This window comes from Plecotus auritus, assembly GCF_963455305.1.
Source record: "Plecotus auritus genome assembly, chromosome: 14".
NCBI classification, from domain to species: domain Eukaryota; kingdom Metazoa; phylum Chordata; class Mammalia; order Chiroptera; family Vespertilionidae; genus Plecotus; species Plecotus auritus.
In genome coordinates, this window is record NC_137780.1 from 10,984,154 (window position 1) to 11,008,150 (window position 23,997).

The 23,997-nt window shown below is 47.6% G+C and overlaps 2 protein-coding genes across 2 annotated transcripts in view; one reads left to right on the plus strand and one right to left on the minus strand.

The window, feature by feature from the left end:
* The window catches only part of KCTD3 (potassium channel tetramerization domain containing 3), a 34,130-nt gene extending 30,776 nt beyond the window's left edge, over positions 1 to 3,354 (minus strand). Inside the window, exon 1 of the mRNA XM_080650917.1 lies at positions 3,044 to 3,354. Coding sequence (XP_080507043.1) covers positions 3,044 to 3,123 — 80 coding nt within the window. The 5' untranslated portion in view covers positions 3,124 to 3,354. The remainder of the gene's footprint in view (positions 1 to 3,043) is intronic.
* Positions 3,355 to 3,409: 55 nt separating this feature from the next.
* Positions 3,410 to 6,413, plus strand: LOC308238662 (RNA-binding motif protein, X-linked 2-like). Its single transcript, XM_080650918.1, has 2 exons — positions 3,410 to 3,799; positions 4,414 to 6,413. Exon 2 carries the CDS (start codon positions 4,822 to 4,824, stop codon positions 5,803 to 5,805), a length of 984 nt encoding a protein of 327 aa, XP_080507044.1. The 5' UTR covers positions 3,410 to 3,799; positions 4,414 to 4,821; the 3' UTR covers positions 5,806 to 6,413.
* The last annotated feature ends 17,584 nt before the right edge of the window (positions 6,414 to 23,997 follow it).

Genomic DNA, 23,997 nt, shown 5'->3' on the forward strand with positions numbered 1-23,997 from the left:
AGAAAGGAACCAATCGGTTTATTCAAGAAAACATGGCAAATTTTCCCAAATTTTCTTAGCAGAGTCTTAGGAAACAATGAGAAGCATACTCCAGCTAGTCACAGGAAACTGACTTGGTCAAATAAATAAAAGCAAATCCAGTCAACAGTAAACTAAGGGTCCACGGGTCCTCAGCACGAACAAGGCACTCTGTTTTGGAGGCCATCAAATTAATTCCACGTAAGGGTCCGTGACCTTTCGCATTCACTGCTGCTTACTCAACAAAATGCCTGCCAACTAACTCAAATTCTGTGTTACTTAGAAAATTACACGGGTCTGCTTAAAGTCACATTAACAATTTCACTTAAAATCAGCAGTCTGGGGTGAGTTTAGTAAGCCAGAATTTCTGGACAAAGAGGTGGGACCCTCACCCCCACCAAATGTTTTTTTGTGTGTGTTTTTTCCCCAAACAAGAGTTACGAGGGAGAAAAACCCACACAGCTCTAAAGCTGGTTCCAAATATGACTTCATGAAAACTACGACACTTAAAATTACACGACAAGCTCCCTTCTCTGCAACATACATGGACGTGCTTTCCAAGCAGGGCGTCGCGTGCAATCCGGTCCCAACGAAAGTCTTACTGAAGATATTGGCATGTCCACATTTATACGAGTGCTACTTGCCTCCCACTAAATTAATTGGACACGCAATCTAAAAATGATTTCATCTGCAACGTTACTATTGGCAATGCCAGTAACCCTTTCATTTCCCGTTTATTACTTCAAATTCCTTTAGGGGTCCTGTGAGGTGGGCACTGGTATAGTCGCTTTACATTTTAGGGGTCCAAGCACTAAAACATCATCTGCCCAGGGGTGCTGAGCGAGCTGAGGTAAGGCCTGGGAACTGGAACCCCTCTGTCACTCCAAAGCTCTCTGACCATCCTCCCCCCAATGGCCGTCCCAGACCGCCCCCAGGAGGCCTCCAGTCCTACTCATTCTAATGGAATTAATCACAAATTGAGTCATCCTGGGTTTCTTTCAATGTATTAGTTTTTTCGTGTGTTTTTAAAATAATGATAACCATGCTAAATGAAATCTCATCTTCTCTTTCCAAATCACCCCCAAAGTTAAATTAATCATTTAAAAATCAGTCATTTCTATCATTTCATTGAGCGTGTTTATTTTGGACCTCGCGTCTCTTGAAATTAAAAAGATAAATCAGGCCTCCCTGTGGCACGTGCTTCTGAGTTATGCTCCAGCGCTCCAGAGCCAATTCTGTCGCAGGCCTCAGCCTCCACTTTAGCGACAATCACAGTGGGGTGACAGTCACAGCGGGGTTTTCTTTTCCCGTGCGTGACTTAAGTGAGTGTGCTAATCTGTGTTTTGCACAAGATACAGGTGACTTCCAGATCCCTCCTCGCTCTAAAATGCTGCAAGAGTCTATGATCCCAAGTCACTCAAGAACACAGTCCGAGCACCCTGGCTGCTGGGTGTGCTGTTTCTGAGCAGCCTTGCAGGTTCCTGTTCTCACGTGGACGTTTCCAAACCTGCACAATGTTCACAGATTTCAGCCAAGTATCCATTTGTTACACTAGGGGGCAAATCTTTTCCTTAGGACTGGAATCTATATAGCCTGACAATAATGTTATAATTTTTTAACTATTCAACATTTTTTGGAGGTGGGGGGGAGCAGGGAATGAATGAAGAACTGTTTTCTTGTGCTAAATTCTCTAGTGCACTTAGAAAAAAACTATCGAATGTTTAGCTTTAAAACACTGTACATTTTGATCACTATGGCTTACAGTTTCCATTTTGCATTTTAAAAAATATTATTTAAAAGTCTTAGCTATTCCAGCACAACAAAATACACCACATTCCCACACACTCCACCAGCCCTAAACCTCCACTCCACTCCTGGCGCCTTCAACAGAGTTGGCACACGCCCATTTCTGAGGACTGACTCATAAGCCATGATCAATTCACACCAAAAAATGGGATGTTTTTCCCCAACAAGCTCAGTAAAAGGCAGAGGAGGGGAGCGGCTGGCCAGAGAGAGGGCAGAACTGTGCCTCTGTTTTCCATGAGGGCGCTCCACACCCCACACCCCACACCCCACACCCCACACCCCACACCGGGTGCCAACAGGCACTGGCTCCCCACGCCAACTCTGCAAAGTGAGGTTTCTGGACACACTGCCCTACAAGTCACCCAACCCCGCAGAGCCAAGCACCGAGAAAAAGGATAACAACGTCCTGCAGATCTGCATGGCCTGCGCCCAGGCCTGTGCCCAACAGCCTGTCACCAGGCGGGGCAAGGAGCACACTGCCCTCTCCCAGGCGGCGGACCCCGGGACCGAGGGAGGGAGGCTGGCTCACCTGAGCAGCCAAGCCGCAGGCCAGGCTCCAGAACAGGGCTGAGGCCAGGTGCCTTAGAAAGGGGCAGAGGGGGGCCAGGGGGGCAAGAGGGACAGAGGGGGGGAGGGGGAGGCGGGGGAAGGGGGAGGCGGGGGGGGGAGAGGGAGGCGGGGGGGTGGGGGAGAGGGAGGCGGGGGGGTGGGGGAGGCGGGGGGGAGGGAGGCAGGAGAGGCAGGGGCAGAGGGGGACGGGGGGGGGGCAGGAGGGGCAGGGGCAGAGGGGGACAGGAGGGGCTGAGGGAAGATAGGGACAGAGGGAGGCAGGGGCAGAGGGGGGCGCGGAGGGGAGGGGACAGGAGGGGCAGATGGGGCAGAGGGGTAGAGGGAGGATAGGGACAGGGGGGCAGGAGAGGCGGGGGCAGAGGGGGAAAAGGGGGGCAGGAGGGGCAGAGGGGGGCAGGAGGGGCAGAAGGCGACCGGGAGGGGGGCATTCCGGGGTGGCAGCAGCTCTGCCAGTCCGGTCCTCAGTCGGGAACTCTGAGCGGCCCTACAGCCCGTCCAGTCCCAGAGTGTCACCAGGTCCAGACCCGCCCGCCGCTCCCGCGAGGAGGCCCCGCTGGCCCGCGCCCCACACTCGCCCGCGACCAGGGCTCCCCGCCCCCGAGGAAGCCTCCCCGCCGGGCCCGCTCACCCACCGGGTGCCCCCACCCACCTGGTGCCCCCGACGTTGAGCTGCACGATCTCACCGCCGCCGGCCGCCGCGGGGACGCCGCCGCAGGGCCCGCCCGCCATCTCGGGCCGCTCCCTCCCCGCGCGGGGCCGCGGCGGCGGCGGCTGCAGGCCACCGGCCTCGCCCACCTTCCCTCGGCGCCGGCGGCCCGGCCTCCACGCCTCGCGGCCACTAGGCCGCCGGGCCGGCCGGGGCCTCGTCCGGGCGCTGGGCTGCCGCCGCCACAGACGCGGACGCCGCCGCCGCGGGAGGAGGGGTCGCCGCTGGGGACAAAATTCCTCCGCGCGCAGCACCAGCACCGCCGCCGCCGCCGCCGCCGCCACGAGGGTTGGAAGAAAAAACCGGGGCGGAGCTTCGCGAGCCGCGGGGCAGCGCGAGCTAATTCCTTCTCTCGGGCGGATTCCAGGCCGCCCCTCCCCTCCCCTCCCCTCCCCTCCCCTCGCCCGGGCCTCCCTCCCCTTCCCCGCCTTCCCTGCTGCAGGGGAGCTTTGCAGCGCCGGGAGCCAGGGCCCTCGAGGGCGGGCACAGCTCGGCCGCTGTCCTGCACACCTGCGCTTGGGAGGTGAAGGAAACTCGCCAACGTGCATTTAGGAGGAGAGGCGAGGAAATGTCCCGGCTGAACTCTGCGCCTGAAAGCAAATAGCGCCCCTGCGCTGAGAATGTGGGGATTTTTCAACCAGTACAGCGCTTACCTGGGCTCAAGTCACCTGACCCCCTTCGGTCTTGTTCCCGAACAAGGTTCGAGGTCCCCAGCGCGCGGAAGCCAGGTCTAGGGCGCCGGCTTGGCTTTGGGGGAAAGAGGAGCTTTACGTGCCATGGGGAGCGAGGCAAGGCCCCAGGACCGCCTCCTGGTGCATGACCTGGGGCGGGTTTTAAGGGGCCGCATTTAAGGGCCCACAAGTGTGAGTCCTAATGGGTGTCAAGGTTTAAACTGGCTGGAAGGGGGGGGAGGGGCTTGTTAGAAAGGATGGGACCAGGTGCCCTGCTTACAGTCTTGCCCCTACTCTCTCAGGCAGGGTTTTATGTTAAGCAGGGAATTAAAAAGACAGAACCAAACCCCCTAGCATTGTGGACAGAGCATAATCCGTATAACCTGGTTTTTAAAAATGCATGAGGCCTGTTGGAAGGCCCAGAATGCCTTCCATCTCGGCAGATGCCCTGGGAGCACTTGGGAAGAATGTGCATTTGCCTCTCGTTGCGTGGAATGTTGAGATGGACCAGCTGTGCTGGCTGACGGTGTGGTTCAGGTCGTCTGTATCTTTAGGGATTTTTCCATCCACTTGTTCAGCAGTTACCATGAGAGGGGTATTGAAACATCTGTCTATAATCATGGATTTGTCGTCTTCTTGCAGTTTTCTCTTCTAAAAACTGGCGTTTTAAGATCAGCTCTCCATGGCAAACGTGTGTCGGATGGTGACGCTGTCTTAATGACGTGGCTCCTTCATCACGATGAGATGACCTTCGCCCTCAGCTTGTAGGCTCGTCACTGGACTCTCCCACTCAGTCTTCAGGTGGCCTTGCCCTTCTCTGTATCAAATCGTCCTTTCCTTAAAAAAACACCAGGCCCTACGTCCATGATGATCTCGTATCAAGATCCCTAACTTAATTACACCTGCCAAACGTCTATTTCCAAATAAGGTCGCATTCACAGGTTGCAGGGATGAGGGCTTGGACATACCTTTGGGGACTGCCATTCAACCCACTATATGTCCCTATAAAAACGTTCGGGATTCCTCTGTGTTGAGCGCGAAACCGCGGAGATGAACCCTTTAACGAAAGTGAAGCTGATAAACGAGCTGAATGAGCGAGAGGTCCAGCTTGGGGTGGCGGATACGGTGTCCTGGCATTCCGAGTACAAATACAGCGCCTGGATCCTCCTGGGAGGACTTCCCTATGAACTTACTGAAGGAGATGTCATCTGTGTATTCTCACAGTATGGGGAGATCGTTAACATTAATCTGGTGCGGGACAAGAAGACTGGGAAATCCAAAGGATTCTGTTTCCTCTGCTATGAAGACCAGAGGAGCACAATTCTGGCTGTTGACAATTTTAATGGGATAAAAATTAAAGGAAGAACTATCCGAGTGGATCATGTGTCTAACTATCGGACTCCTAAGGACTCAGAAGAAATGGATATTGTGACCAAAGAGCTCCAGGAGAAGGGCTGTGGGGCTCACACCCCCTCATCAAATTCATCTGAGGGCTCTGAAGAGGACAGACCCACCAAAAAACACAAAAAAGACAAAAAGGAAAAAAAGAAAAGAAAGAAAGACAAAGAGAAGACTGATCAGGAGGAACTGGCAGAGCAGCCAGCCTCCTCGTCAACTCCTAGAAGCAAGATGATAAAGGAAAAGGACGACCCTGGCTCTAAAAAGCTCAGCAGCAAGAACTCAGAGAGGGGTCAGGTGCCAGAGTCTAGGGAGGTGCGGAAGCACCATCCCAGTTCCCCTGAGGTCAAGACAACCTGCCACGGGAGAGCGGAGGACCATGAGCGGGAGCTGAAGAGGGAGAAGTTCAAGCAGGAGCACAAGTCCTCAAGCAGGAGGGAAGGAAGAGAAGAAAAAAACAGGGATAGGGACAGAGGTCGAAGCTCAGACACACATTCGAGCTGGCACGAGGGGCATTCTGAGGGACAGAGCCGTAGAAGTAGCAGTAGGAGCCGAGATAAATCCCATAGGCCTCAAAAGGCCCGGCACTCTAGAGACCCGGACCCCTCAAATCCCAGTGACCGCAGGCGTCACTGAAGCTGAAGCCTGGGCAGCTACTCAGTGGAATTAGAAATGAACTACATTTTTAAAATACAGTCAAATTCAATTATGCTTTATTGTTTCTGTATGTAAAATCTCTGAGGTTGCATTCTTTAATCCCTAGAGTATTAGAGGTAATGAGAGTGCAATAGTTTCAACAGCCAAAAAAAAAGTTCGCACATATTTATAGCAGCTTTCTTTGTTATAGCGAAGAAGCAGACACAACCCAAGTGTTCACCACCAGGTGAATGAATAAACAAATGTGTTCCTTACAGTGGAACCCTTCTCAGCCATGGAAAGGAATGAATTACATCTATACACAAGAATCTGGATGAGTATCAAAGTAATTATGCTAAGTATAAGCAGCCAGACAAACAACCACAAAAAAAGCATATAGTGTGGCCCAGGCGGCCTGGCTCAGTGGTTGAGCATCGACCTATGAACCAGGAGGTCACAGTTCGATTCCTGGTCAAGCACATGTCCCGGTTTCGGCTCGATCCCCAGTGAGGGGTGGGCTGGAGGCAACCAATCAATGATTCTCTCTCATCATTGGTGTTTCTATCTCTCTCTCCCTCTCCCTTCCGCTCTGAAATCAGTAAAAATGTATTTTTAAAAAACGTTTATAGTGTGCAATTCTCTTTATATAAAATTCTAGCAAATGTAACCCAGGCCTTAGTCACAGAAAGCAGATAGGTGGGCGGTTTTCCGTCGGTGAGAGATGGCAAAGTGTGGAAGGGAGTTACGATGGGGCAGCAGGAAACTTTTCAGGTGAGGGGTGTGTTTGTTACCTTGACTGTGGCGATGGTTTTCAGGATGCACATGAATGCCCAAACTTACCAAGTTGCACACTTTAAGCAAGAGCGGTGCCTTGTATGTTAATTATGCCTTAATAAACTCAAAAGCAATGCGTGCTGCCTCGTGCATCCTGCAATGCCGTAGTCACCTGTGGTGGGTCCTGAGCATAACACAGCTGTCTCCCTCTCCTCACTTACATCCTGCCCTTTCTCTCCTCCTCTGTGCCTGGGAAACTGATCTCTAGGGACTGCATCACCTGGGCGTCCTGTCCTCTGTCTTCCAGTTGGTATCAGCCAGGGGGAGGCACCAGCAAGAGAGTGGGGACAGGGAGACAGGGCATTTATTGACCCTGTTTCTCCATTGCTCCGAAGTGCCCGTGTTCTTCAATGGCCACCCCATGTGTCCCCTCTTCCAGAGTCTAGTGCTGATCAGCTCCTGCAGACCCTCTTCCCCTAATGAAGGGATAACTGCTTTCTGGAGTTCCTAGCCCTCCTGTAGTTTACCATCCCTTGATGGACCCCTTAAGTCTTCCCTCACTTCTCCAAACAATGCTTCACTGAACTTCCTTCTGCTAATATCTCTTCTTCCTCACCACAATGCCTCCTAAAGTAAAGCAAGAAATTCTCAGCAGGGATACTCATCATAATGATACTGTAACTTGCTAAGGTGCCCCAGGTGCATAAGAGAGATCCACTTTGCATTATTAAGCAGAGCTATTATCAATTCTCCCTTCTTTCTCTTCTTATTTCTAGACCAGTCACTGGCCCCCAGGCCAAACTGGCCCACCGCCTTGGTAAAGTTTTACTGGCACAGCCACAGGCAGGTGTTAGGGCTGCTTTTCGCATGACAATGACAGAGGTGAGTGGTCAGGATGGAGACCTCCTGAGCCTAAAATATTTTTATATATTTTATTTTTTACAGAGAGGAAAGGAGAGGGATAGAGAGTTAGAAACATGGATGAGAGAGAAACAATCGATCAGCTGCCTCCTGCACACTCCCCACTGGGGATGTGCCCACAACCAAGGTACATGCCCTTGACCAGAATCGAACCCGGGACCCTTGAGTCCGCAGACCGATGCTGAGCCTAAAATATTCGCTTGCCTGGACTGTGTTAGAAAACGTTTGTCAGCGAGGCCATGGCCAGTGCCTACCGATGCTTAATACTGCAAACCCATTATGATAAGTTTCCAAAGAACAGAGCTATTATGGCCTTTGGACAAAAACAACTGGCAGAAGCTTTGAAATTAAAATTATTTAACACCTTCAATCACATTCTTAGGCAGGACTTCCTCCCCACATTGTCACGGTTAGGCCCCCCAGAGCAAGGGCGATGGGCCAGGTACAGAGACTCCCCAGGGCAGCAAGCTCCGCATGCCTAGCAAGGGCAAAGCTGGAACGTCGGCCCAGGGCAACCTATCTTCCCCCCGCATATCTCTGGCCGGGCAGTTTGGACCCCTGACCTTTTCCTCCCTAAGGATAGCATCCAGGCCTCAGCTGCATTTCAGCTCCAGACCCAGAAAAGCAGCAAAAACAAACAAGTGGGAGGCGCTCTGGCTGCCTTGGGCCCAGCTGCATTGACTAATGACCCCTGCCCTGGAACCGGCCAATCAGTGGAGACCACGACCCTGAAAGAGCAGCCTGGAAAGCTGATGAACAATCTACTGAGACGCTACGATTTCCACCTGCACGAAAGAGAGAACTACACTCAGGACAAAGGAGCGTATTTTAATTACGCCTGCCTCCCTCCAAGGAGCACGCCCAGGCCATCCCTTTCTCCTTCCCTTCCCCAGCACGCACCTATCATATCCCCTAACCTCTAAGGCAGTGGTCGGCAAACTCATTAATCAACAGAGCCAAATATGAACAGTACAATGATTGAAATTTCTTTTGAGTGCCAAATTTTTTAAACTTAAACTTATTCTAACGCCACTTCTTCAAAATAGACTCGCCCAGGCCGTGGTATTTTGTGGAAGAGCCACACTCAAGGGGCCAAAGAGTCGCATGTGGCTGGCGAGCCGCAGTTTGCCGACCACGGCTCTAAGGGACCCCAGGAGACTTACAACCAGGGGAGCAGTGGGCAGCGGCAGCTCGTCTGGGGTTTACCCTGAACCTGACTCCAAGGCCCCCTTTCCTCTCTAGAGCCCTTCCCTTTGGATAGCCCCATCCCCATCCCCTCTCCCTTAAATAAACGATGTTCTTCCATCACCATCTGAGATGGCTATTTAGCCTACCGCGCACCACTGCCTTAACCTTTCCTCCACCGCAGGCAGAAGGGAAGTAACACGCAACGTCTTTCTCTCACCTGGTCCAGAGGCCACTCCCAGGGCGGGGCTGTCTGTCTTCCTCTTGGCCTGCGATGTGGTGCCGCCTTAAATGAGAAACGAGGAACATGGGCTAGTTACTGAAATGGGGTAGACTGGGGCATCTCACAAAGTGTGAAACCTTCAGTACCACCAGATATAAACTTGTGGTTCCTATTTATACAGAACTGAGTACCAACAGTGCTATAAAGTACAGGAAAAACGAAAACTTAAGACTACTTTGGCTGACAGCAATATCATTTCTGTTTTGGAAAGGTTTCTCTGATGATGATATTGATTAATCTATGTGGTAGAGTACTTTGAAATATCTTCTATTATTAATGGGTAAAAGCCTCTCATGACCATTAGTCAATATATATTGGATTTTCATTAAAGGCTAATACATTCTTATATGAAAGTGCTTTGAAAACAATAAAGCCAAGTCCCCTCCTATCATCACAGGGTTGGGAAAGAAAAGGGAAGGATTCAGCATCATTCCTCAAGTGTTCAAACTGTAACATTCTGCCCCATGATCTAGTAGGTCCCTGCAAAAGAACAAAACATACAAACATTTCCCTATAATTGATATTCTTCCCTGTTTATTATTTAAGAGGACCTTGGTTCTCTCACACTCTTAGAAGATACATTAACAAATTTAATTATTTCGGGGGTGCCACATTTTCCTAATATGTTTGCCTAGACATCTGAGAGTCTTAGTGTGATAGTGGTCTTACTAAAAAGAAGGCAGAGTAACATGGGGAACATCATTTCACTAAGATTTTAAACCAAAATTGGTTTCTGCAATGAGGACCACTTAAAAAAAAAAAGTTCCACCTTTATTATACTTCATTTAGTAGAAAGTCTGTGGACCAAGAAGTCTGTACAATTGTTTTATACATGGAATCTTGAGAAAGTACTTACTAACTCTATGATTTAAATAAGAAATAATATCATGGTAGTTTGGAACTGTGATCTTCTTTTTTTGTAATATTTCTTCAAGTCCCAGACTGGGCTCACATGATGAACAGAAAAAGTGAGTAAAACAAGTAAGATTTTTGTCAATATTTCAACTAAAGTATTAGACTACTTAAATGAGTAAGTCTATCAATGTTAAGTACAATTTGAACATCAACAGTTTCATAGAATCTGAAAGGATGGTTTAGGGAAAATCTCATCCTATTTTATAGCCGTTTTTGAGAATCATTAGGTATACAGAAGAGTGTTACTTCAATCCTTTCTCCACCAGGTAAATCCTCATGATTATTTTTTGGTTGACCGAACTGCACAGGCTGAATATCACTTTATAACAACTTACGAGAATGTGAGAGTAAAGCTCCCTTTTTTGAGGTTTCTGAAAACCACTAAAAAGCCATTTTTCAGGTAATACATAAAAAAAAAAAATTCCCAAAATTTTATGCTTGTTAGACAGTGGTAGACTTTTATCTGAATAATATGTTTTCATCGTTCTTAGGAGGGTAAAGTGTGAGAACATCGCAATCATTTTCATTGAATTGTTATAAAAGACTTCAGCAGTAGTCACCCTGTTAAATCTTTAAATTGACACAAACTGAATTACATAAAAAGTTTAATCTAAAAAAAAAAAAAAGGCAGAAAAAGAGGGGGAAGAGGAAACAAACAAAAAAATAAAACAATCAACCAATAAAAAACTGTGCCGCGCCAGCACTGCCAAGGGTGAACCTGAGGAGAGGCGGTGAAGGATTGAAGAAAAGACAGACAAGAGAATAGGGCTGGGGCTCGGTGCATCTCCCGTGCCTGGATAAGGACACAAAAGACCCAGCCTGCAAGCCGATGCGTTATTTTATAGTCCGATTAGAACAAGGGTGGATTAACATGAATACGATATTCTTGTTTTGGCAACACTTGCTGCACCTCCCACAGCCCATTCGCTACTTAGGAAGGAATTAGGGAGGTACAAGGTCAGGCTGAATTGTGCTAGGAGAGCTCTGCCCTCCAGACTGGGACTTGTTTGTGGCCCTGCCACAGGTCAGCCCGAGGCTTGACCCTAGAGCCGCTCCCTACAAAAAACAATTGGCAAGAAAATAACTAGCAAAATAGCGGGATACAAAATAGCCATATCAAAAATTACATTAACTACAAATGGTCTAAATATCTCAATTAAAAGGCAGAGATTGACAGATTGTATTAGAAAAAAATCAAGAGCTAAGAATATGCTATCTATAAGAAACCCACTTAAAAATAGATAAGATGAAAACAAAAGGTGGAAAAAGACATTCCATGTGTGCCAGTTATTAGTTTGTAGTGTCTCAGCTCCACATGTATACTTCATTGGCTCATTTATGAAAATACTAGAGGCCCGGTGCATGAAATTCTTGCACAGATAGGGTCCCTAGGCCTGGCCAGTGATCAGGGATGATTGGGGCTTTCCAGTTGCAGGCCGGGTCCTCCCTTCTCCGGCTGCCAGCAGCTGGCCGGGGCCTTCCTTTGTTCCGCACCGCCCCCTGGTGGTCAGTGCACGTCAGAGCGAGCATTGAACTCCGGGTCAAACTCCCCAAGGGACAATTTGCATATTAAGCTTATAGATATCTGAGTCCTTAGTCTATTTTTTTCTTTGCCAACTGACATAAAGCTATGTTTTATTTTACCAACAGAGGGCTCTGGAGAGACACTGCAGGGTGAAGGGGCAGGTTCCTGGCTGGGCTAGAGGGCCTCCCATGAGAGACAGCAGGGAGCCCAGCTTTCTGGAAAAGCCTAGGCTGCCTGGGGTTGGTGCCTGGGGGCCAGTGCAGCCCTCCTGTGTACGGGGAACAGGCCGGACTCACCTCAGGAGTGGCGAGTTTATTTATTTTTTCTATTTCCTGCAAGATGTACTGTTTGTTTTCCAACATTTATAGGATCATGTTTAAGTAGGAAAAACCCAATCCCCAAACCTCTGTCTCTCTTCAAGTTGCCCTGGCAGCCTCCTACATGCTATATTTTGTCAGCTTCCGTATCAATGGGTCATGGGAAATAGTCCCTGTGCTACTCTGCAGTTTTAAACTCACACTTCTCACACAGTTCAAGCAACTTGGGCCAAATTTATCAAAATGAGTTACTGACATGGCAATGCATGCTCTTTTTGTCTGAACTATAGCAGCTTTTGTTAATTGCCTAAAAACCTGCAAACTTGCGGGAAACATTTACAATAAATTGATTCTTCCAGACATTGCCTCAGTAATAATAAATAAGTCGTTCTGGTGATTAATAAGTGCTCCTTCTTTTGATTTTGTTCCCTTGTAATTAAAAAAAAAAAAAAAAAGACCTGAAGACAATCAAGAGAAATCCAAAAAACTACATCAACCAAAATATCACAGGAAGAACACAAACCAGGGCTAAGGCATCACAATGGTTCTCACTGTGATTTCCCAAATCAAAACTCTTTCTGTTGCAAATGACAGAATTTAGATAAAGAAATAAATGCTGCCCTGACTGGTTTGGCTCAGTGGATGAGCGTCGGTCTGCGGACTGAAAGGCCCCAGGTTTGATTCCGGTCAAGGGCATGTACCTTGGTTGCGGGTACATACCCAGTAGGGGGTGTGCAGGAGGCAGCTGATCGATGTTTCTCTCTCATGGATGTTTCTAACTCTCTATCCCTCTCCCTTCCTCTCTGTAAAAAATCAATAAAAAAAATGAAAGAAAGAAAGGAAGGGAGGGAGGGAGGGAGGGAGGGAGGGAGGGAGGAAGGAAGGAAGGAAGGAAGGAAGGAAGGAAGGAAGGAAGGAAGGAAGGAAGGAAGGAAAGAAAAGAAATGTTAGGGCTTGTACCCCTGGGAATGGATTTAGTTTCAGGTTTGGTGGGCTCAGAGGATCAGATATGTGAAGGAAACCAAATTATGTCATCCCAAAAGATGCCTCTTTGACATATAAATTGTGTTGAGCTGAAGGCAAGTAAGCTGCAAACTCAGAAAAAGCCCCCCTTTTCGGCAAAAAGGCAGGAAATAAATTCTCCTTTTTTCTGGAGGCTCTCTTACCGGCCCAGAGACCCTTCCAGAAGAATCTACAAAGAAACCTCACTCCATTAGTGGTCTCCAATATACTTACCTTTCCGCAGTTTAGGCCGCCCTTGGGAGCCTAAAACTTCTGTGCTTTGTCCCGTTTATTCTCCAAAATGTCCACATTGTTCTGTGTTGAAGGTGTTGCCTAAGCTGAAATCTAAGCTGCTATTTTGAGTTGCTTTTTGTTTAACAGTTCTCCCAAGTGATGTGCACTGAACAGGTTAGTCAGCTGCCTGCTTTTCTCTTGTTACAATCTGTCCTTTAGTTAAAGAGTGCCAGCTGAGAACCTAAGAGGGTAGAGGTAGAAATGTGCCTCCCTTACCCAGGAAACAGGATATCCACATCTTTCTCCCCCTTCACTCCCCATGTTTGTCTTTCCAAGGAATCTTCCTCATGTTCTCCCTCTAGCTGGTGAAGAGCTGGCCTCAGGCAGCCCTGGGCCACATCATCTCTAACTGTGGACCCAGAGATTCTCTCCCTCTCCTGCATTCCACATGTGAACTATACCTAGGTGGCATATTGCCCTGTAGGATGCAGGCCAAGGTGGCGTTAGTATCTGATCATCTCAAGCAGGGATGGGGAACGTCTGGCCCTTGGGCCATATGAAGCCCATGAAATTATTTGGTCTGGCCCTGCCAAGGCACTGGGGGTGAGTTAATGAAATGTTTGACCAAATGCAGCAGGCTAATGCTTAAGTTGACAATTTTGTATGGCCCGAGAACGATGTGATAAATATCCAAAGAAAAAGGTTCCCTATCCCTGATCTAAAGTATGCCAGGCATTGTTCTCGGAATGGTTGTGTGTGTGTGTGGGGAGGTGGGGAGGGAGGGAGGGGATGTGAACAAGAGAAATGAAGCCCCCACCTTCCTGAGGTTTACTGCTGGGGGTGACAGGAAATAAACTGACTGTCGAGTCAACCAATCTCCCAATAACAACAACAATCACTTTATATCATACATAAAAAGCAGGTTAAAAGGGTGGAAGATAATGTGGGGGTGCGATGGTGGTGTCGGCGGCTGATTGTAGAGAGTGGGGGGTCAGAAAGAAGTCTGTAAAAGGTAACCTCTGCCCAGCTGGTGCAGTTCGGTGGCTGATTCCTGGTTGATTCCCCGGTCAGGGCATGTGCCCTTGATTGCGCTCAATTCCCCATGGGGGGCGTGCAGGAGGCAGCCCATCAATGATCCTCTCTCATCATTGGTGGTTCTCTCTCTTCCTCTCTGAAATTAATTTAAAAAACCATGTTTTTTAAAAAGAGGGAACATCTGAGTAGCAGCAGAGCAAGGTTCCGTGCAGCGTGTTGTGAGGTTCTTTTTACTGAGAAGAAAAGCCCAAGGGGGACTTTTGCCTCCTGGGCTCTCAGGAATACACTTCCCAAGGACCTCCCGGGCGTAGGGCTGGGTGGATAAAAAGACAGTGTCTTGTGTAAGTACTATTTCCTCTTCCTGGGCCTGTATGGAGCGCCTGGACTTCTCTGGGTTGAAGTATACATGGTTTCCAAGGTCCCTTTCAGTTCTAAATTGGGTGCCTCTGAACTCATTCTGCAGGTAATTCATTTTCATATTTTCCTTTAACATTCAATAATGTCAGGATGAATGATGCAAGCAGGACAAAATTGAATTGCACGCTCACCATTCACATTAGCCAAATTATAGAGGGACATTATAAATAACCTTACCTAGAAAAGATAAAAGTTTTCTTCTTCAATGCCTCCTGTGTCAATACGTGTAAAACCTATTAAATATTTTTTAAAATGTCTAGTGACATAGTGTCATTGTTTATTTTCTAGCTTCAGAGCAATCTGTGATTAAATTAGCATCTTTCTGATCAGTAAACAGCCTCTAAGTGTAGTTGACGTAACCTTGGCAGGCAGTAGAAAAAAATATTTTAAAAAAACACACACCGCAATACGTTTTCTATTTAGTGACTGTTTTTACTAGTACTATTTTATTTAATGAGACTAAAAGAAATACCTAGAGAAATGTTACCTAGGAGAAGCTGTTCCTTTAATTCATCAGTTATGCTTACAAAGTAGAGATAATAATCTCTAAATACTTACTGTGGTGTTAACTAATGATGACAATAGTAACTAGCTAACACTTATCAAGTGGTTACAGTAAATCAGACACTTTTCTAGGTGCTTTATGTATTTATTTATTTGAATCCTTTTAAACAGCCCTATGAAGTGCTGCTATTATTAACCTACTTTACAGGTGAGGGAGTGGGGGCGGGGGCAGGGGGTGGGGAAGGAACCTGCCCTCTAGCTCACACACTTGGGTGACAGCAGAACAGGCTTTTAAGTCCAGGTGTTCTGAATCATAACTCAAGTTCTTGACCACAGAGCATCCCTTGCATATGTCTTCCACCTGATGAATGGGAGCCAGTGTTTATCTCGGAGGAATCGGGCTTGGGAGAAAATGAGCAGGAAGTGACATCTACCTATCGCCATTTTCTCCATTTTGGCTTTTTTTTTGTCTTTACCCTCTTGCCCACTGGCATCTCCCTCCAGTAACCCCTAGGGCCCTTTTACTGTTGTTCTTTCCCCCTCAAAATATGTGAACCCCCAAAGAAGCTAGTGTGAGTCGCTTATAACTTAGTATCCTTGTCAGTCCATAGTTTGCCTCTTTTAGGATACTTACAATTTATAGGAACAAAAGGCTTTTTTTTTTTTTTTTTTTTTCTGCTAAGGGATTTCAGATTTCAGCAAGTGGGTGGGGAGGTATTTGGAGGGACATATGTCCTGCCTTTGGGGCTTCTGCCTGCAAAAATTTTAAACGGTTTGAAAAAATAAATTCTACTGGAAAGTGGATGAGGCAGGCAGTGGATTTATGTGACATACACTGTCTCAGCTGTTCATGACAGACAAAGCAATTTCAGACACTTTCTGAGGTTGTATTATCTTCCATTTCATGCTAACTTTTCCCTTGGAAATTAGTTCTGTGTACCCTACCAATGAATCAATAGTCTTAGTAAGAGAAGGGTCCTGCCAAGATGCAATTCTTACTTATATAAACACTAGTGGCCTGGTGCACGAAATCCGTGCACATTAAAAGGGGATTAATTAGAGGAAATAATTTAATATTGCTATTTGCCCTTTCTCTATAATAGAAGTGTCAGAGATGAAAGAAAGTTAGTAAAATGTATATAAAAACCTTCCTCCTGTCGGAGTCTGGGGCACACCATGGGACCCAGAGTCAAGTCCCCACCCACCCACATGCACCTCAAAATCACGTGAGACCCAGACCTGGCCACCCCCGCCCCCTTATTGAGATAGATCCAGACCTGGCAGGTCCCACCCTTGTCAAGCCCCGCTGGGCAGGGAACGTAGCCTCAGGTCCCCTGGCCCGGCGCCAGGATGGGGGGGCGCATGGCCTGAGGTCCCACAGCCCAGACCGGGGTGGGGGGGGCATGCCTTGAGGTCCCCTGTCAAGCCCCACCAGGAGTGGGACATGGCCTGAGGTCCCCTGTCAAGCCCCACCAGGCGGTGAGGGTGGGCACAGCCTCAGTTCCCTTGGCCCAGCACCTGGATGGGGGAACAGCCTCAGGTCCCCTGTCAAGCCCCATCGGCAGGGGGGTGCAGCCTCAGGTCCCCCCTGGGTGGGGGGCTTGGCCTGAGTTCCCCCGACCCAGCACTGGGGGTGAACCTTGAGGTCCCCTGTCAAGCCCCGCCAGGCAAGGGGGCACAGCCTCAGGTCCCCTGGCTCGGTGCTGGGGCAGGGGGTGTGGCCTGAGGTCCCCCAGCCTGGTGCCAGGGTGGGGGGCATGGCCTGAAGTTCCCTATCAAGCCCCACCTGGTGGGGGGCATGGCCTGGGGCGGAGGGAGCAGCCTGAGGTCCCCTAGCCCAACACCAGGACAGGAAGCGCACCTTGAGGTCCCCTGTCAAGCCCTGCCGGGTGTGGAAGGTGGCCTGAGGTCCCCTGTCAAGCCCTGCCAGGTCGGGGGCCCAGCCTGAGATGCCCTGTCAAGCCCCCAGGGGCGGAGGAGGGCGTAGCCTCAGGTCCCTGCTGATTGCTTGTTAAGGCTCCTTATGGGAACTTGGCCTTAGCTGTGGGTGCAGCCATCTTTGTGACAGAGTGATGGTTAATTAGCATTTCCTCTTTATTAGATAGGATTAATTATAGTTAACATACAATATGATATGAGTTTCAGGTGTACAGCACAGTGACTCAACATTTATCTACCTGACGAAGGGGTCACCAGAATAAGCCTCCTAACTACCTTTCACCAGACATAGTTACCACGATATTCATGACTACACTCTTTATGCTGTATGTGGCATCCTGTGACGTATTTTATAACTGGGTAACATGCAATTCTGTTAAAGACCTAGGAGGGACTTATCTCAGCCAGTTGAAAATCATCGAACTAATAACAGGGCTAGTGACAATTGAATTCTGTGCTGACTGCTGTTCTAAGAGCTGTTTATATTGGCTCATCTGATACTATTGATAACATGTGGATTTTATGAATAAGAAAACTGACACATAGATTGTACTCAATTAGACATTTTGCTTATAATAGAATTGTTAAGACTGAACAGGTTAGCAAATTGTAAACTACATAAACATTTAGGATCACAGAGTTCTTTTACATTTGAATTTTAAGATTAAAATTTCTACCACTTTGTCTTTCACTGGCTATTGTGTTACTAGGTTGCCATCTGTACTAATAAAAGGATAATATGCAAATGGTCAGGCTGCCCTCACATATAACGACTTATCAGCAGGCTGCGTGCACAGCAGGTGTGGGTGGGTGGGACTTGCAGCATTGGGGACTTGTGTCACACCATCACAATCCATCACCAGGAGGCCTGGGGCCCAGCAGAGGCCTCCACGTGGCAAGGCTTGGGGGTCCCGCAGCTCCATACTGCATGGAGGTGGGACCCCTGGCTCCGGCCTACCTCTTTGGGGTAATCCATCGAGGAGCCCCAGATGGGTGGGCAGGGCCTACCTCTTGGGGCAATGGATTGTGGGGCTCCCGCACTGTGACAGGGCACAGGCCAGGCTGGGGGACTCCCCCACCAAGTGCACGAATTTTGTGCACCGGGCCACTAGTTTAAAATATAATTGTTAAGGTGGATTAGAAACAACTATTTTAAACACCTCATCCATCAGGGATTGAGCTAGAAGCTGCCTTTGCAAAAGTGTCCACCAGGTGGCAGCCTTTCATAAAAGTACATGGAATTGGATCTTAGAGTTTCCAAAATTTATAAAGACCAAATGAAGCTTTTGTTTGGGGTTGTTAATAGTTAATATTTGAGTTTACTAGGTAAAAGGGGACCTTGTACTGTATTTAATATCCCTTAAAAATGGAAACAGAGCCTTATAGCAGCTTAACACACTTGAGTTATATATCCCTTTATATAAGCACTTCCTTTGAAATGCCTTTTACAAATAAAATAATCATAACCTATAAAGAGGCACCTGAGCACGTGGGAAAGCCTGTAACACAAGTGCTAACTGCAGTTTTTAATACCTATGTCTTTCCCCCTTATAACTGAATAATTAGCACTGTCCTTTTATTTTTGTAGCTCCAAGGAGAAGTTACCACATCGTATAATATATGGACACTCCATTTGACAGAAATCCTCATTGAACTTACTAATATTTAGATTTCATTCTCCCCAGTAGGCTGGTGAGAGTAATCATACAAGTAAGCACCGAAGGCCATATTTGATTGGCTCTAACTTTTTTTCTCTCATGCTCTAACTCCCCACCCCGGTTTTACTTCGTATTGGAAGCTTTACTTATCCATTTTGGCCTTGGTGTAGGCTGACGGGGGGAGGGGGATCTGGCTGCTATCCCCTCACCCCCAGAAACAGCAGTAACACTGTGCAGTAATGATTGTTGGGGGGAGAATATGTTTCTCCCCTTGTGACTTAACAGCAGAGATCAGTACATGTTTGCTAGCTCCTCCGCTCCAGTCCCAGGATGGAAAACAAGTGAAAAACCAATGGGTTGTGTGTTGAGACAGGGATATTCCAGGTCAGAATAAAAAACGTTACATCAGATGTCCATACCCTAGCCTAATGCCACCAACATTAAGGAGAAATGATGTTACTTTCTAAGTTTGAATTCTTGTAACTTCTGTCTAGAATCTGCCATGCAATGTTACTATTGCTCCAAACCCAAGCCAGTATTTTAAAAATCACCTTTCAGTCTGGCTGGTGTAGCTCTGTGGTTGAGCCTCAACCTATGAACCAGGAGGTCCCGGATCGATTCCCTGTCAGGGCTCGTGCTGGGTTGTGGGCTCAATCCCGATCTCTCTCTCTCTCCCTCTCTCTCTTCCTCTCTGAAATCAATAAAAAATATTTTTTTAAAAAATTACGTTTCAGCCAAAACCGGTTTGGCTCAGTGGATAGAGCATCAGCCTGCGGACTGAAAGGTCCCAGGTTCGATTCCGGTCAAGGGCACATAACTTGGTTGCAGGCACATCCCCAGTAGGAGGTGTGCAAGAGGCAGCTGATTGATGTTTCTCTCTCATCGATGTTTCTAACTCTCTATCCCTCTTCCTTCCTCTCTGTAAAAAATCAATAAAATATATTTTTTTAAAAATTACCCTTCAGATGGTCACGAAATGAGACCTTCCTGTGTGAACTCCCAAGTTCATGTTAGGTGCCAAGAACTGTAAAGGGGCTATATGTTACCCTTCTTCCAGGCAAACCAGCGAGCCTGTCAGGGTCGCATAGATGCGGACAGAACACGCAAGACCGCTGGGGAGAGCCCAAGGTCGTCATTCGTTACGGCACAGCCAGCGAGCTGAGCAGCCTGCTCCCCTGGGCTCCCCGCGCCCCCCCACCCGCCCCCAGGTCCATGGGAGGGGGGACATTGAGTGGACCCGGTGGATGCTGTACACACTGCGTATGTCACACTGAAGAACACTGAGCCTGGGAGACTCCCCATATTGAAAGGGGGCTGCTAGCAAGCCATCTGTCCCTCCCCCAAAGGGAGGCTGTATCTTTATGATGCTCATCAGAAGACAAATGTGCCCTCCGCCCCAAGGGAAACTCTCTCTTGTTCAAGGCTGTTTGCTCTCCAAACACTCCTGAAAAGATAGTCTGGGATCAAATTTGTCACAAGGCGCATAAAAGTGTGACAGGCCCATGGAGGGCTATCTCCCAGCACTGTGTATCACACACGTTTATTTTTTATACTGGGCGTGTATATATATATATATCTGTGTATTATATATACATGTACAGGTTGTGGCAAACCTAGGTTTACAGTTGTGAGTAGGTGAAACACAGAGTTCATTTTTGTATTACTGATTGTACTAGAGGCCTGTTGCACGATATTCGTGCAAAAATAGGCCTTCCTTCCCCTGGCTTCACTCCCAGCCGCCCAGGGCCGCCTGGGAGCCGGCACATCCCCGCTCCTACCGGGAGCCAGCACGTCCCTGCTCCCCGGCCGCCCAGAGCTGGCAAGTCCCCACTCCCAGCTCGCCCGGGAGCCGGCAAGTCCTCACTCTGCGGCCACCCAGGAGCCAGCCGGCACCTCCCCGCTCCCGGGCCGCCCAGAGCCGGCCCGTCCTCGCTTCTGTCTGGAGCACCACTCCAGTAGCTCCCTCCACCGCCCCCCTTCCCCTCCTAGCAGGCTTCAAGCCGCTGCTCCCTGCATATGCAAATTAACCTCCATCTTTGTTGGGTTAATTTGCATACTCACTATGATTGGCTGTGGGTGTAGCAGAGTGATGATTGGCTGTGGGTGTAGCAGAGTGATGGTTAATTTGCATGTTTCTCTTTTATTAGGTAAGATTATTTTCCATATGAACCACTGTAAACCTACCTTCCTCCTCCCTCTGTAGGAATATCTACTTAGTTCCCCCAGCAGTTCCATAAAGACAGTTCATCGTTCTTGTTGGAGATGTAATGAAGCAACATCAGCTAAGAACGTTGCCCAATGTCATGGAGATTGTAAGGGACCATTTTAGAAATTCCATTCTTTTTTCCATAATCTTTCTGATCAACCAATATGCTATGAAATAGAGGGGGAAACTACATGCACCCCATGACCCCAAGCTCAGGAAAAAGCATTCTTTGACTCTATATTCCTTCCAGGAGAACTGGAGAAATATCCGGGTGGCTCCTCCCCACCGAGCTGGACTTGCTACAAACGGGGTCATTCGCAGCACCATTCAACAAGTACGGGAAATAGTGGCCAATAGAGCAACATGATTTTTCTCCCCTTCAATCAAACCAATGGCTGAATGTAATTATAATCTTGGAAGATACAGTTAAAAAGATGTTGAATTAAATGGAGCTCTGAAAATTGCTCACCTCCTGATTCCTCCTGATTACATCCTGGCATAATTCCCCCAAGTTTCAATAAGTAATTTGGGGATAATGGATAATTGGTATTGGAAGCATTGCGGCGTCTCCATATTTAAATGAGAGGCCAATTTTATTAGTAATAACCATAATGGCTCTGCTAAATTGCTTGTATGACTTCGTCGCTCATTAGGAAATTATTTTTCAGCGGGAACATATTACCTTTATATATTTAATTCGTGTTTTAAGTAGGGAATTTATTAGCAATGCAAGTGTTTACAAGGAGATAAGTTTTATAGATATTGAAGTGAGGTCCTAATCAGACAATTATTTCCCATACTTTTAAACTCAAAAGTTCATTTTTTTAGGGAAACTGTATCCATGTGAGACATTTAAAAAATACTCAATGATGTTTAGGTCCATGCTATCAAAATATCAGAGTAATGATTCAGTACTCTACGATTTTATCATACAGTGTTTTGTTGATATATTTTATGAGGGACAGTTTTTTTATTTTTACTTTTGATTATTTTTTAATATATATTTTTTATTGATTTCAGAGAGGAAGGGAGGGAGAGATAGAAACATCAATATGAGAGAGAGTCATTGGTCGGCTGCCGCCTGCATGCCCCCCACTGAGGATTGAGCCTGCAACCCAGGCATGTGTCCTTGACTGGAATCAAACCTGGGACCCTTCAGTCCGTAGGCCGACGCTGCATCCACTGAGCCAAACCTGCTAGGGCGGGTCTTTGTCATACTGATGGGTGGGAAATCAAAAGAGCAAAGGAGAACCTTAAGCTGATTATCTCAGGAGTGATGCGAGTTGCTGACACGTCCCTTGTGCTTGGAAACTAGAGCAGAAGAGCGCGGGGCAGCAGTGGGGAACTTCTACAACTACCTTGACATCTGGCCACTCTGACAGCTTCTGCGAGAGTCCCCGCTGTGACCACGGGAAGTGGGACGGTGTCACTTTGAACCTGCAGCCGTCTTGTTGGCAAGGAGAGTTCTGCGTGATCCTTAGGAGACCAAAGAGATAACATGTCAAAGAGGGACCACGTCACTACCGTGTCAGTACCTACACGTCTTTCGAGAGTTGACTGATGAAACCGAAGTCCTCCTCCATTGTGTGGGAGGCCCAGGATCACCGGTGGTGTGAATCCCTCCTCAGTTTTACCAGAAGCAGAGATGGAGACAGAAAGACAGATGTTTGGCCCATCAGGTATGTCAGATTCTTTCCTTCGTTTTCATGTTTTAGGTGAATTAATTGTTTTCTAAATTCACTCAAAGTGAATGAACAAAGAAGGTGATTTACCTATAATCATTGGAGGATATTAGAGCTAAGCAGTTCTTTTTGGTGAGTTGGGAGAGCACAGTGATCTATAATTATTTGGAAGCTAGGAATACTAAGGCAGGAGAGGTGTTGAATAGGGCATTTAAAAGAGTACAATAATGAGGCATGAAATAATTCTTAGACTCTGGCAACTATATCAGGGATAACTACATACATTTAAAGCTCCTAAAAAATGGGATAGAGAAGTCCCCCCTTACCCAGGAAGGATACGTTCCAAGACACCCAATGTGTGTCTGAAACTGAAGGTAGTGCTGAACCTTATACATGCAATGTTTTTTCATATACGTACATGACTATGATAAAACTTTATTTGTTCACTGGGCACTGTAAGAGATTAACAATAGCTAATTATAAAATTGAACAATTATAATAATACTAGAGGCCTAGTGCACGAATCTGTGCATGGGTTGGGGCTGGCCAACCCGCCTGATTGGGGCCAATGGGGCCAGCTGGTCGGCTGGGGAGGGGCTGTGGGAGGTTGGCCAGCCGGCCCCACCCCCAATCGGGGTGGAGGGGCTGATCAGGGTTGGGGCCAGCTGGGGAGTGGGGCCACAGGAGGTTGGCCAGCCAGCCCCACCCCCATCCGGCCAGTTGGCCAGCCGCAGTGCATGTCATAGTGACTGGTTGTTCCAGTTGTTCTGGTCACTTGGCTTTTATATATATAGATGCCGTCTTCCCTCAGTATCCACAGGGGATTGGTTTCAGGATCTCCCTGAGGATACTAAACTCTGTGGATGCTCAAGTCTCTTCTATAAAATGGCCTACTATTTGCATATAACCTATGCATATCCTCCCGGGTACTTTCAGTCATCTCTAGCTTATTTATAGTACCTGATGCAGTGCAAATGCTATGTAAATAGTTGATATACTATACTGTTTAGGGCCGTGGTCGGCAAACTGCAGCTCAGGAGCCACATGCAGCTCTTTGGCCCCTTGAGTGTGGCTCTTCCACAAAATACCACGGCCTGGGCGAGTCTATTTTGAAGAAGTGGCATTAGAAGAATTTTAAGTTTAAAAAATTTGGCTCTCAAAAGAAATTTCAATCGTTGTACTGTTGATATTTGGCTCTGTTGACTAATGAGTTTGCCGACCACTGGTTTAGGGAATGAGGACAAGGAAAAAAGTCTGTATGTGTTCAGTACAGACAACCATTATAGGTATAACTACATAGTCATGTCAGCAACAACATCACACGTTTTTGGCTAAATTACTGCTGCCCCCATTTAAAGCCAACTTCTGAGGTCAGGTATGTAAGATTCGAAGTTTACCATCTGTTCTGCTAAAAATGGAAAAGGAAAGCAACTCATGGTGCCAGGGATAGGTATCCAGTGTCCCTGTCCCAGCAGACACGGGCCTGACAGTTACATGCTCGTTTTAGCACAGGCTAGCTACGACTGGGGGAGAGGAGGTTAACAAGAGGAAGTTGCTAACAGCAGCTCATGCATTTGAAGTTTTCTAACAATAAGT